The 14,859-nt window shown below is 45.2% G+C and overlaps 2 protein-coding genes across 2 annotated transcripts in view; one reads left to right on the forward strand and one right to left on the reverse strand.

The window, feature by feature from the left end:
- LOC101764238 (isoamylase 1, chloroplastic) overlaps positions 1-3,177 on the forward strand; it is a 7,639-nt gene extending 4,462 nt beyond the window's left edge. Inside the window, exons 12-18 of the mRNA XM_004973862.3 lie at positions 367-459; positions 935-1,093; positions 1,494-1,577; positions 2,054-2,134; positions 2,219-2,301; positions 2,428-2,545; positions 2,674-3,177. Coding sequence (XP_004973919.1) covers positions 367-459; positions 935-1,093; positions 1,494-1,577; positions 2,054-2,134; positions 2,219-2,301; positions 2,428-2,545; positions 2,674-2,931 — 876 coding nt within the window. The 3' untranslated portion in view covers positions 2,932-3,177. The remainder of the gene's footprint in view (positions 1-366; positions 460-934; positions 1,094-1,493; positions 1,578-2,053; positions 2,135-2,218; positions 2,302-2,427; positions 2,546-2,673) is intronic.
- A 3,361-nt stretch (positions 3,178-6,538) lies between these two features.
- Positions 6,539-7,565, reverse strand: LOC101764649 (protein PHOTOSYSTEM I ASSEMBLY 2, chloroplastic). Its single transcript, XM_004973863.3, has 3 exons — positions 7,301-7,565; positions 7,024-7,152; positions 6,539-6,929 (listed from the first exon to the last, which is right to left on the reverse strand). The coding sequence occupies exons 1-3, from the start codon at positions 7,523-7,525 to the stop codon at positions 6,858-6,860; spliced, it is 426 nt and encodes a 141-aa protein (XP_004973920.1). The 5' UTR covers positions 7,526-7,565; the 3' UTR covers positions 6,539-6,857.
- Between the last annotated feature and the right edge of the window lie 7,294 nt (positions 7,566-14,859).

The following is a 14,859-nucleotide window of genomic DNA, read 5'->3' on the forward strand; positions in this document are numbered from 1 at the left end:
GTCACCAATCTTTCAGGGAAATGGGTCAGTCCAAACCGGAACAGGATTCCCCCCCCCCCCCCCCCCCCCCCCACCCCAAAAAAAAAACAGCATTTGTTTAACTAAAATTTCATATGAAAAGAATGTTAAATATCTAAGAAAGGTAACATTATAATGGTTACCGAAATGCATGTTTTAGACAAGAGCCTTCCTGACAACATTATTAAGTGTTTGTTTGTTTTTAGCAGGGCATGATTCTGATGAAATTTTGAGAATGTATATATAGTCATTTGCATTCATCTTCAGCTAATCCAACATTTACTGAATTTCTCGTCCTTCTCTGCAGTTATTTCACCAAAGTACTGATTTGTGTTGTTGTTTTCTCAGTATCGTGATACCGTGCGCCAGTTCATTAAAGGCACAGATGGATTTGCTGGTGCTTTTGCTGAATGTCTCTGTGGAAGTCCACAATTATACCAGGTATGTAGCAATGTAGCATGGGTACCCATCAGTGAGAATAGTGCTAAATGATCTGAACAGAATCTTTTGAAAATACTGGGTGGTGGAACAGGTATGCAAAATATGATAATAGTATATATTTTTACCTACAAGCATTACAAAAGTTCCACATTCTTTGCATTAGTATAACCTTTAGTATCCAACCTGCAAGTAAGGATGTCGTGCCTTTCTTTGGGTGACTAGCCATATATTTATTTATTTTTTCATGTAAAACAGTCTTGCTTCCTTCTTAAATGGGTCAGCTGTGCTCCTGCTTTTGTTCAAAAAAGGAATGCATTTATTTTTTTACTGGATGAGAAGAAGTGACACTGAATGATGTATTACTATGTTCATGTATATTGGAGGGAAGACATTAATTGTAAAGTGCTGAATGCTTCGCTTTGTCTAGTAATAATGAAATTGTGAAATTCACAATAGCTTGCTTTTTTATCATCAGTCAGGTGGGAGGAAGCCTTGGCACAGTGTCAACTTTGTATGTGCCCATGATGGGTTTACACTGGCTGATTTGGTGACATACAATAACAAGTACAACTTGTCAAATGGTGAGGACAACAGAGATGGGGAAAATCATAATCTTAGCTGGAATTGTGGGGAGGTAATTCAGAAATCTCATGCTTTTGTGTCTCTTGTAACTTGTTTCTCTGCAGTCAAATTTCTGGCAAATAACCTTGTGATGGTTTTCTCCATGGCCAAGCCATATGTTGGTTTCGCCTACCACATGCCATGGTTTGTAGAGACAATTCACCTTGTATATTGCATAAGCAGTAAATGTGTTCAAGCTAGGTTGGTCACTGATGCTAGTGGGGAAACATGTTCGTAAAATCATTAGAATTTGATGAACTATGCTCTACCTTATGCATGGTTAGATATCTATGCTATGTAAAATTGTTTCAAACAATGTATTTCACTTCCAGTTAAATTCATGTGGCAAGTGTATGCAGAATCATCTCGGTATAGTGCATCACATTTACAATTTTATCATTTGAATAATGCAGGAAGGAGAATTTGCAAGCCTATCAGTCAGGAGATTGAGGAAGAGGCAAATGCGCAATTTCTTTGTTTGTCTAATGGTTTCTCAAGTAAGAATTATTGTCTGATCTTTAAACTTCCTATGGCTTGTGTTTGCAAGTGCCTATTATTCAGTGTAAAGATTGCATTTGCAATCAGTGATTTACCGGAAAGTGTGTCAATGGTTCAATCCTTGTGGTGCTCAGCCAACTAATAAGGGTTACTAGGTTATGTGACTAATTACCATAAAAGCTGTGCTTTTCAAAAGAATATGCCATGCTGTATCAAGCATCCAATTAGTTGGTCACCATCTAAATCATATCTTCGTACATAGGAAAATTAAGTTACTTTAACAGAAAGATTTGATAATGTTGGATCTGTAAATAATTGGTCACCATCTACATCATATGCCAGACAAGGTTTCAGTTTTTATTCATACATGCTTCTAGGAGTAAGGTTGAAGTGGTCCTGAGCTTACATATTTTAATTCTGAGTCCTCTTTCCGGCTTCCTGCCTTCTAAATTGTTTTCATTTTCCAAATTTTTAGGGAGTTCCGATGTTCTACATGGGCGATGAATATGGTCATACAAAGGGAGGGAACAACAATACATACTGCCATGACCATTATGTCAGTGCAATGCTATTATATATTATTCTAATTAATTTCCTTGACATTCTTGCAATTCTCCATCTTGTTATTGTTGCTATGCAGGTCAATTACTTCCGTTGGGATAAGAAGGAAGAGCAATCCTCTGACTTGTACAGATTCTGCCGCCTCATGACCAAATTCCGCAAGTAAATACTCTTTCCACTGAACAGTTTTTGTGTGGAACTAATGATGAGGCCTCTGTTGGCTAAATGGATTGAGATTCTTTGTCTCATCTCATGTTGCCTATTCATTTCTTTTGATGTGCGCTACAGGGAATGCGAATCTCTTGGCCTTGAGGACTTCCCAACTTCAGAACAGTTGCATTGGCATGGTCATCAGCCTGGGAAGCCTGACTGGTCGGAGGGGAGCCGATTCGTTGCCTTCTCCATGGTACGGAAATAACACACCGCACATCAGCACACTTATTTCAAAAATCATTATTTTCTACCATTAAGTAGATCAATGAAATATTTCCAAAGGAAACTAACCCATGACGTCTCTTGTATCTCTCACCGCAGAAGGATGAAACCAAAGGTGAAATCTACGTGGCCTTCAACACCAGCCACCTGCCGGTGGTTGTCGGACTTCCAGAGCGCCCGGGGTTCCGATGGGAGCCAGTGGTGGACACAGGCAAGGCTGCACCGTATGACTTCCTCGCCGATGACCTGCCGGACCGGGCACTCACCATCAACCACTTCTCCCATTTCCTCAACTCCAACCTCTACCCTATGCTCAGCTACTCTTCCATCGTCCTCGTGTTGCATCCAGATGCTTGAAAGAGGTCTGGTACAGTGGTAAAGAGTATACAGGGTATAGTTCTCTCTAGCATGCCATAGAAACTGTTGGGTTTTGCTGGTGTCGGTGGTTTATGCGTATGTAAAGCTGGTGGTTCTCTGATATGTTCGTCGCGACAGAGTTAGGAGAGTATTGCCTGGTAATTAAGTAATGGTAAATGTGTAGAGTATGCTTCCTGAAAAATTGATCATTTGGCAGGAGAAGTGCTCCCGCTCTTTTACACCCTACCCCACGTGAATCCTCCTCGGATCATTGTCGATGGACGACCATGGCGAGCAGATCGAGCTGCTCCGATCCTTAGTCGTCACGCGTTCGTCGTCTGTGGTGACATCGATCGCAGCGTCAGCGGTCATCGCGATCCGGAGAATCTGCCTCCCTTTTGCATGTATAATTCTCAATTCGACCCTTTTGGATGGCATTCTTTTTCATATTGTCACCCTTCGGACTCCGGGAGGGCATAAAACGAAATAACCTCATTTAGATAGGCAAGAAGCCAAGATCAAGGCGTACCCTGACAAACGAAGCCTATCCAAATCTCTCTGGGTGCGTTTGGCAACTAAACGCCCATGGGAATCAGTAGCGGGAGTTGGAGGATGGAATCCACTTATGAATATAATTTCATAATTTTTAGTCCCATTTCTTGTTTGTTTTTTAGGAATTAACTGTAGAAATTTAAGTGAGACTTCATATCTCTTGTTTAGTATAAGGGTTTAGAGGGAGAAAATTATATCTTAAGTCATGATTAATAATGTAATGATTAATAATGTAGATGCATCCATCTTGCATTTAAAATAAACTTCCACCCAATTTCCACCTCTCCCCCTGAAAAGTGATTGGTGGGAGTTAGCTCCTCTAAACTTCCATTCCTCATCCTATTAAAACTCCCGTGCCTACCAAATAAACTTGAGAATTTTAATGTTCATGTTTAAAATCAATTACCTCCAACCAAACGAGCTGCCCGTACTTGCGGCCTTCCGTCTTGTTCTGTTGGTTCCAAGTAACTCGATTGGCCTGCGAGTTCGTCTCGTCTTGTTCCATCCACCGATCGGAGATGGCCGGCCGCTTGTTGTTCCAGAAGGTCTCCTCCGGCACGTGTAGATCGGCAGCCCACCTCGGCGCTGGTTCTGCTAGGGCCGCCGCTCCAATCACCCGCACTGTTCCGGTTCCGGTACGTACAAACTCCAGATTCCCGTAGTTTTTCACTTTAGGCTACATCTTATTCCCGCGTTTTCTACCATTCTTCCGTTTTCCATACCTGCATTCCAAACAAGCTCGGGGGAAATTTAGCTCCAAATTCCAAAGATATATAGCTACTTCGATTATGGATCCGACTTCCGTACAGGCCCATGTTTACTTTCTTGACACTTACCAGATTTAGGGCAGAGTTAAAGTATAAGCAAAGGCTGCTCCTCATCTAAAAATTAAAGAAAAGGGAAGGCAGGGATTTGATGGTTACCATAGCTAGGGTGCAATTTTTTTTTTTTTTTGGGGGGGGGGGGGGGGTTGGGGTTGGGGTTGTAATGTAGCAATGTACGGCACAATTGCATGTTTGAACCTGTTTTTTAAGGGGAAAAAAAACTTCGGTTGCTTCTCCCGTTTTCTTTGATTTGTTTTATGCTCCTTGCTTCAGTACATCCTGCCATACATCTTTGATAATTTAGGATGTTAGATAGCTAGCTTGGCAAAGATTACATCAGAATTATTCTTTCTAGACTTGGGAAATAAATATCTATCCCAAGTGCATGTTCTGACTAGATTCTTGCCCAATGCAGGCTACAAGGTAATTCAACACATTCACATGCTCTCAGCTGGTGCTAGAACGAGATGGCCACCATGTGAAATGCGCTTTATCAACATCTATTGCAGGGAGTCATTATTAGATTGTGTTGGAGGAGCGAGGCGAACTTTTTCATCTAGTGCAACCAACAAGCAACCTTCATCTCAAGCTAAAACGCAACACGGAGAATATACTGGAGCAACGTAAGTACTTATCAGTTATCTCTCGATGGATGTTGGATGAATGGATCAATTGGATGAAAACCATGCTTACTTTTCTGTACGAATGTAGCTTTCTGCTTCTTTTGTTTCCTTTATTAAATTAAATGCGCTTGCGCATATCCTGTCATCCATGTTGTTGTTGTTCTTGTTTTGTTGGCTGGAATTTGGATTGATCCTGTTGATGTGTTCCATTTCTGGGCTGCATCAAATTGATTGGGACTAAAGGTTTTATTGTTGCTGTTTGATTTTAAGTTAAGCAAAAGTGAAATCTTAACATATACATTGGACCATTACCATTATTTCTGATATTGGTCTTTTTTAAAAAACATTATGATTATGGGCTCCATAAACTTCAACGTTCTGCGGAAAATTGATGAAGAAAATTTGTAACGTTACCATGAGAGTTTTGGATGTTACTTACGATGTGAATTATGGATTGATGTGTATTGACTATTGGGCCGCATGAGCTATTTATGTAGAATACATGGTGATTAGGGTCTTAAGGGATCATCGAGATGGAGATGAAAATTAATCCTAATCTACCTTAACATTAACAACCAGACCATTCTGAATCCGAAGCATATGGAGGCGTGGCTATAGCACCAACTTGTATTCGAAATGTTTGCATGTTACCAGATTTTATTTGTTATTGTTTTGCTTCAACTTTTTGCAAATAAAAGCCAGTAACTCTATTTTGAACTTGGCAACATAATATAAATAGGGCATGTTTATTTGAGCTGCAGCTTTTGAGCTTTTCTGAAAAGCTTCTGCTGGCTTTTTGCTTCCGAAAAGACAACATTAGCTTTCAGAAGATGTGTTTAGCTTTCTGAGGTCAAAAAGCTACGAAAAGCTCATAAAACTGAGTTGTTTTCTATAAAACTCTTTTTAGGCTTCCAGCTTTTCGGAAGCTATGCAAGAAAATCGTTGTTTATTTGAGCTTCTGGCTTTTCACGCTGAGAAGCTATCAGGAAGCTCAAACAAATAGGGTCTAAAGTTTGAAGGTTTATTTGTTTCATCCTTGTCTGCAGGCTTATTGTAGCTCCGAAGAAATATGAGAACACCACTATGTGGCTGTTTGCTTGTAGTACCCTTTTCTGGCTCTATATATTTAGCAACAAACCATCATTTTTTCGTCGCACAAGCTGCTGCAGTTGCTGCAACTGCCAATGCTATTCAAATCCTGAGGTGGAAAGGAATTAGGAGCTCGAGGCAGTCCCAGCAGCCGTGGTGTCCTGTGGTGCGAGGAGATGTTATACATACTTGTAATTTTCTACTGAGCCTGTAGAGAGGACACAGCCAAAGTAGTTTTCTTTTGTTTGGCTCTTTTGGCTTCGCTTTTTTACCCAGTCCTTAATAGAGTATAGGGTGAATGCTAAACCATTCATGTAACTCGGATTAATTTTTATTTTCTTAGCCTTTTGTACACATTCAATCTATCTAAATGTTTGAGTGATTGAGACTACCGAGATGAGCAAATGAACAAGTTCGAAAATGGAATTATTTCCGGTTTCTGCGACCGCACACAACCCAAGTTCCGTCGTACGGTAGAGTCGTAGAGAATTATCGCTACCAAAAAAAAATACAAGTGAAGGCCAACAGACGGAGTCAAATGGACTCAAATCAATAGCAGTACAATGGACGAAAGATGGACACGCATCATTCTCCTACGAAAGATCATATCATGTTCTGCATACTGATAATTCGAAAAGACCAAGCTAGGAGAACAGCAGTGGCCTGACATTCAGAACATGTGTGTACAGACTACAGAGAATTCAGAACATGTGTGTACAGACTACGGAGAATGCTGTACGGTTGAAAGATGATCCACAACGCAGTCATCAGGAAGAAAAAAGTAAGGCAGCGAAAATGTCCAACATGATCAGATACCCCGGTAGCCGCTCAGAGCCCGTCACGACTCGTTGCTCTCCGGGAAGGTGATGCACTTGTACACCCTGCATCTCGGGCACAGGATGAAACCCGCCTGCAGCGACGCAATACGTTCATCAGGATTCAGAAAAGGGATGCCGGGAGTGGTCTGAATGAACAAGCCTGCAGCAGAGAAAACAGTCGCGTACGGCTTTGCAGGTCGGGCAGCGGCGGTACACCCGGGTACCCTCGGACTTGACGTTGTTCTTCTTCCCCTTGCAGAAGTCGCAGAGCAGCCACCCCGCGCCGCTGCAGGCTTCGCACACTACACCTTCTTCCTTGGGACAAGACACCAAGATGCAAGAAGAAGTTTTCCCAAAAAAAAAAAAGATGAAAGAAGAAGCATCAGCTTACGATAATGGCAGGCACGAGCTCTGTATGGCACCACGCCGTGCAGCTAGAAATGTGCAAGATTACTAATCTAACCTCAGTGTCCCCGTCGACCAGCGGCCGCGCGGTCTGCTCCGCCTCCGCGGCGGCGCTGAGCTCCCTTGGTACGGACGCGCAGCCGATCCTGCCCTTCCACTTCGCGGGCCGCGGCGGCGGCACGGTCGGCACCGGCGCCTGCCACGGTTGCGGCGGCGGCGGCGAGCCGCAGCGCCGTGGACCAATCCATCGGTCTAGGCTCGCCGCGGTGCTCCATTGCGCCATCAGCTCCGAACTGCCTCCCCCACCCACCGCTCCTTTTCGTGTGGATAAAGTTGTGAGGGAAATCCACGCCATCAGCTCCGATCTCCCCGTCTGACATCCGGGACCCACCGAAATCCACCTCGGATCACTACCACGGGGCCCAACGCAGTCCAGCATGGTCAACCAGTCAATTGCGAGGCCTGCTGCCCTGGCCCACGTATAACCTGCTCCGCGTGTCACTTTTGGTCGTCGGCTCGTCGCCGTCTATGCCGCCGTGCAGCCCGTGCTCGCGCCACCTCCTCCACGTCGTTGCAGGATAGCAGACCTCGCCGCTGCATCGCCGTTTATGCCGCCGTGCTCGCGTCCAGCGTACGTGGTAATGGATCATGATTCATGACCCTCACATTTCCTATGGAGATTTGGCCCCGGTACCACTCAGATGGACTTGTCTCCCTGCAAGGGGTGGTACGGCTCGTCCGAATGGTAGACGGGGAAGTGGGGAGCAAGGTGAAGCATCGACACGAAAAGATAGAGATAGAAATAGGATCGTTTAAATACGTATAACTTGTACTAAAGCTCAGTTTTGTTTTCCTGTAACCGATTGCAATTAGATTCGAAGCAAATTTGTAACCCTACCCGCGACTATGTAAGGCGGGTAGAAACCTCCTTAAAAACCCAAGCCATCGGGTCACGCTCCAGCTCCACCGTGCAACATCAGCTTCCCTCAACTCCCACTTCCTTCTCTGTAAGCAACACGATATAGCTAGGACAGTGTGTGGGATACTAGTATCAACAACGAACAAATGTAGAGTTCACCGCCACCAACGCCTTCGATTCGCCGCCATCGTTGCCTCCTGTTCGCCACCAACAACCAGGACAACATCCTACAGCTCGATAGCCAAGTCCTTGCTTCTCCACTCCCTCATCGTTATCTAGTCTGGCTGCTCACATGGGCCACTGACGCCCTAACCCATTCATCACCGGTATACTTCAGGTTGGGCTTCCCGGGCCGAACTCCTCACCGCGCTGGCCCGGTAGCAATTGATGCCTTCCCGCTTCCTGCAATCTTGCCGTCAGGTATGCTCTGACATCCCCTTCCCCTTGAAAAACAGCTTGTCCCCAAGCTGGTGCATGAGGAAACTTCTCCTTGATCATGTGTTTATCCTCCCAGGTCGCCATTAACGTCGGCCAACCAGACCAATGCACCAAGATTTGAGGTATTAATTTTCCATCTCGAGTACAAAGACGATGGTCCAAAACAGCAACAAGAAATTGAAAGCTAAGCTTAGGTTCAGGAATTCAGGACTGACCTGTGCTTTAGCTCCCACCGCTGGCTTGAGTTGTGAAACATGGAACACCGGGTGCACTGAACTGTTGTCTAGTAACTGCAGTTCATGTGCCACCTCATTGATCTTGTTCACTACCTTGTATGGCCCAAAGTATCGGAAAGCTAACTTGTAATTTGCTCTTGCAGCTACTAAAGACTGCACATATGGTTATAACTTGAGAAAAACCGGATCTCCAACTGAGAATGTTCTTTCAGTTCTCTTTTTGCCGGCCTGGTTTTTCATGCGCTGTTGAGCTCTTTGTAAGTGCATTCAGACTAAGCCAGTCATCTTGTGACGTTCACTCAACAATTCCTGCAAGTCAGGTACTGCACATTCTACAGATTCTACACCAAAATGTTTGGGAGAATGCCCATACAGACCTCATATGGTGATGTTCCCAAAGAAGAATAGTGACAAGTATTATACCAATACTCAGCAAGGTGCAACCAATTAGCCCACTACTTAGGACCACTATGGACAAAACTTCTGAAATAAGCTTCTAAACATTGATTAAACCTCTCAGTTTGTCCATCAGTTTGGGGTGATAAGCACTACTCATTTGTAACTGTGTACTAGCTAGTTTAAACAGCTCTTGCCATAAGTTACTTGTGAAAATACAATCTCTATCAAAAATGATTGCTAGAGGTAGACCATGTAATTTATAGATGTTCTGCATATATGTTTGTGCCACAGTGAAAGTTGTAAATGGGCGTGATAGTTGGAGAAGTGGGCATATTTGGAGAATTTATCTACTACCACTAATATGCAGTTTTAGTGTTTTGAAGTAGGCAAACCTTCTATAAAGTCCATCGAGACCACTTGCCAAGCATGTTCAGGTACAGGCAGTGGCATCGATAGTCCAGAATACTTGGTTCTTTCTGGTTTTGCCTGCGGACAAACCTGGCATTGATCAACAAAAGAGTGCACATTTTTATTCACCTGGGACCAAACAAAGATTGCTTTAACTCTTGTGTATGTAACTGGAAACCAGATTGATCTCCCAAGGCACTAGCATGAAGAGCTAATAGAATTTTATGTTGTAAAGCTTCATTACTGCCCAACCAAATTCTTCCTTTGAATCTGATCACCCCATTAGTTAAAGAATAGTTGTCCTTAATTGTACCCAGCACTAATTCAACCAAAAAAGACTTTGACTGTTCTTCACTTTGGTATCCCATCACCACTTGTTCAGCCACACTAGTTTGCAAGTTTGCATGTCAGGCCACCTTGATAAAAGCACCAGTAGCTTTATTTTCTAGCAATTTCTTATATTGAATCTTGAACTGCAATCCTAGAAGCTTTGTTAGTGCTTTTTGTTGCCAAGGATCGGAGTGGACAGCCTCTGATTTTCTAGGTCTATTAGGCTTTTATGATCTGTTCTCAGTATAAATTCAGCATGTTGCAAATATGCTCTCCACTGATCCACAGAAAATAAAATTGCTAAGCATTCTTTTTCATACACAGACAGACCCTGATTTCTAGGTCCAAAAGCCCTGCTGATGAAAGCTATAGGATGGCCATCTTGTTGTAATACAGGTCCAATTCCCTTGTCACTGGAGCTGTATTACAACAAGATCACAAAAGGTTTGGCAAGATTGGGTAGAGCTAGAACAGGTGCTGATACTAAAGCTTCCTTCAGAGCCAAAAATGAATCCTGAGTTTCAGAAGTCCAAAAAAACTGTTGCCCCTTTTCATTCTAACAAATTGGTCGGAGGTTTTTCTAATCACACCAAATCCTTTCACAAACCTCCTATAATAACCAGCCATCCCCAAGAAGCTTCTAACATCCTTTGCAGAACTAGGAACAGGCCATCTCTTAATAATCTCCACCTTGGAGGGATTATTTGCTACTCCCTCTTTACTGATGACATGTCCCAAAATAACACTTAGACAGCTTGAGATGTAATTCATGAGCCTGTAATAACTGTAACAATTGCAGGACTCATTGTTGCACTGCTTACGCCTTCTGGCTTAGGAACAGCCTTTACTCCACAAGCTCCACAAAATTTCGCCGTATTGTGCCACTCTAGCAGTGCTCGAGCCTGCTCGCATCAGAAATTCACAATTCAGAAATAAAATCAAGCTTTTTCTTCGAGTCGTCAAGCCAAAAGGATGCCTCTAAATAACAAGGGATTAACAATGGTCAAACAAGAGATGAACCAAGAAGCGCACATACATGTCCGGCGATGGCGAGGTCCCCCATGGCCTTCTTGTCGCTCCAGTCCATGGCCACAATGAGCGTCCTCGAGTCCACGAACGCCGACCCATCCCCGCCCCCGACCCTCCGTCGACCCTCGGGCCGTCACCTTCGCTGACGTCGACGGCCCAGTACGCCGCGACCTCCTTGCCGTACCCCTCGGCGTGCCTCGCGAGTCGCGACCCGTCCTCTTGCGCCGCCAGCCGCGTCGCGACCCGGCCGTGCGCGCCGCCAGGCCCCAGGCGCGTGGGGCGGGTGTGCGACCCCTCTTCACCGTGCGCTGGTCCACTGCGTGGTGCCTCTGGACGGTGCAGCACTTTCCGAAGCTCGGCGCGTTTCCGCTGTTGCCGACCGGATCCGACATTGCCGCTTCCCTCTACATTGCCTCCAGCCATCACCGCGGGGCTCGGTGGGCCTCCGTCAGGGCGGCGCCGGAGGATGGCTCAAGCAGCGAGGTTTGCCTTTGCCATCGCCCCTTCTTATGGGCCGCAGTGGCCGTCGCGACTGCCAGATCCCAGCTCTGCAGAGCACTCCCGTGGCGAGGTCGAGCCGCCCGCAACGGCCACTGTCGCGACCGCTTGGTCTCGGCGCACGCCACTGGCTATCTCGAGCCGCCATTCGTCAGCCTCACCCATGTGCATCTTCCTGGTGCACGGAGCTCGAGCGGGGAGCGTCGGCTCGCTTCCACGGGCGTGGCTTTGAGGGAAGAGGCGGCGACGGTCGCTGATGCGAGCGGCGGCCTCGCCGAGGTGCAGACCGCCCCGCTGCCCGTGTGGCCGTCAGGCGCCGTCGCCTCGCAGCTCGCATGCCCTCCGCTTGCGGCACCTAGCCCCGCTGCCACAACGCCCGCGCGACCGCCAGCAGCGTCCACCCCGCCGTTGGGGTTCCTCGATCCGGCGTAGCGTGGGCTCTTCAGGAGCTCCTGCTGCCAGATCAGGCGGATATGCGCGGGGCAACGACATGCAGAAAGACGTGGGTTTGGGAATCGGGAGCGTGGAGGGAAATAATAATTTTTCTCGCATCTCACTCTATCTCCTCCACATAAAAATTATCGTGTGACATTAAATAAGACAAACTATAAGGTTGTTTATCTGTAGGAACATGTTTACCTGCGTGGGACGACTTAGGTGATTTAAAGGCCACTGCACATAATTATATTGCCTGGTCAATGAAAACAAGAAGAATGTGAAAACTCATAAAACATGATGCAGGTGCTTTTGGATTAATAGAATTAGGATACACATGTACATTAAAAAAACTCATGATTTATGGATGTTTTTTTACAATTTATTAAAACAAACAAGTTGCATCATTTTCCGTTTCCAGCCTCCGATTCAATCATTTCAAAAGGAACCCCGGGAACTAGATTGCGTGCAATCATTTCAAAAGAACCCCCAGGTGAGAAGCGATGTTACCAATTGTTAGGGAAGAATGATCAAAACATTATCCATCGCATTGACTAGGGTTACACATATAGAATGTATGGGTCAAATGGGCCATGAGGCCTACATGGGCCAGAAAGAGAAAAGGGAAAGAAACTTATCTCTCTCTATATATATTAACACCCCCCTCAAACTAAAGGTGGCTGAGAAGTATGTGAATCAGACACACTTAGTTTGAGTATATGAAACTGATGTTGATCCCTAGTCTGAGCCTTGGTGAAGAAATCAGCAAGCTGAAGTTCAAAGGGCGTGTATTGAAGATCAACAGTGGACTGTTGGCAATGAGATCGTATGAAGGAGGCATCAACACCAATATGCTTTGTGAGCTCATGCTTGACTAGATTGTTGGCAATTTGAATAGCACTAGTGTTGTCACAGCGGAGAATGGTAGGGTCAGCATAAGTAACCCCAAAATCAGCCAACAGCCAACGAAGCCAAATAATTTCTGCAGTTATTGTGGCAAGAGCTCTTAGTTCAGCTTCAGCACTATATCGAGAAACTGCAGTTTGTCGCTTGGACTTCCATGCAATTGGCGAGCCACTAAGGAAAATACAGTAACCAGTAATAGATTGACGATCAACATGATCACTGGCCCAAGTAGCATCAGAATAAGTATGAAGCATGGGTTGACTTGATGCGGCATAAAAGAGTCGATGGGAGATTGTCCCCCGCAGGTACCGAAGAACCCGAAGTAAATGAGCATAGTGAACTGTGGTAGGTGCGCTCACAAATTGACTCAAAATGTGAACGGCATAGGCAATATCCGGTCCGGTAGCAGTGAGGTAGACAAGACTACCAACAAGATGGCGGTACCTTGTCGGATCAGCAAGAGTAGAACCATCCGATGACTTCAAGTGAAGATGAAGTTCCATAGGCGTTGCAGCACTCTGAGCATCTGTGAGACCAAAACGAGCAAATAGGTCTTGAATATATTTGGACTGAGAGAGATAGTAGCCAGCAGCAGTTGAATCAATCTTAATGCCTAGAAAGTAGCTTAGAGAGCCCAAGTTAGGCATCATGAACTGGTCACATAGGTGCTCTTTAACAAAAGCAATATACTCTTGATCATCTCCAGTGATCAACATATCATCAATATAAAGTAGAATTAAAGTGCGGCCACGCGGAGAGGTGTGAACAAATAGAGCGGGATCATGGTTGCTAGGAGTGAAACCAGCAGCAGTGACAACTAAACTGAACCGCTCAAACCAAGCACGTGGTGCTTGCTTGAGGCCATAAAGAGCAGACTGAAGATGACAAATATATCCAGGAGGAAGCTCAACCCCCGGTGGCGGATGTATAGAAACATCCTCTTGCAGATCGCTATGAAGAAAGGCATTCTTAACATCCATTTGGGAGATGGTCCATGAACGAGTGGCAGCTACAGCAATAAGAGTACGAACCGTAGTCATATGAGCAATGGGAGCAAAAGTTTCCTCATAATCATGACCATAGGACTGTTGGAAACCCCGAGCAACAAGACGAGCTTTGTACCTCTCAATAGAGCCATCAGCTTTGGTCTTAACCTTGTATACCCACTTGCAGGTGATGGGATTGACACCATGAGGCAATGGAACAACCTCCCAGGTATTCGTGCATTGTAAAGCAAGAAGTTTAGCCGATATGGCATCTTGCCAAATAGGGATGTTAACAGCTTTCTGATAAGAGGAAGGCTCACAAATAGCACCAACTTTGGGAAATCCATATCTATGAGGGACAGGAAGAGTAGAACGATCCCTAAGGTTATAAGGTGGTGAAGAAGGTGGTGTGTTTACAAGAGAGGAAGGATCATCTAAGGTAGGGCTGGAGGTAGGAGAATGAACATGTGAACGACGATGATAGTGAAAAGGAAAAGGAGTAACAGATGAAGGTGGTGGTTGTGATGGTGGACTGGACAACATAGGTGGAAGTGTTGGATTATGAGGTGCTGTTGGGATATGTGTAAGGTCAGTGGAGTTAGAAGGAAGAGATGGAATCATGTCAGGAGAGGAATTTTGTGGAGAAACAGAGATATCTTATGGGAACTGAGGTACTGCTGCTGCTTGTGTGCTGGATGAAGGTGTAGGTGTTCCACGGCGGGAGCTAGCACGCTTTCTCATTTCAACTAGAAGGTGAGGATACTTCTTGAAGCACCGCACATCAGGATGATTAGTCCTGCCACAGTGGCTGCAAGAAGTCTTTTGAGAGGTGGCCGCTGCTGCAACTTGAACAGACATAGAAGGAGTAGCAAGCACTGAATGTTGAGACACCGGTGAAATTGCAGACATCGTCTTAAGACGCGTCTCCTCAGCCATGAGAGCAGATAATGCCTCGGCCAGTGTAGGAAGTGTAGTTCTCCCCAAAAGCTGAACTCGAATAGGTTCAAACTCAGACCGCAGTCCCATGACAAAG

This window comes from Setaria italica, chromosome VI, assembly GCF_000263155.2.
Source record: "Setaria italica strain Yugu1 chromosome VI, Setaria_italica_v2.0, whole genome shotgun sequence".
In the NCBI taxonomy this organism is placed as follows: Eukaryota; Viridiplantae; Streptophyta; class Magnoliopsida; order Poales; family Poaceae; genus Setaria; species Setaria italica.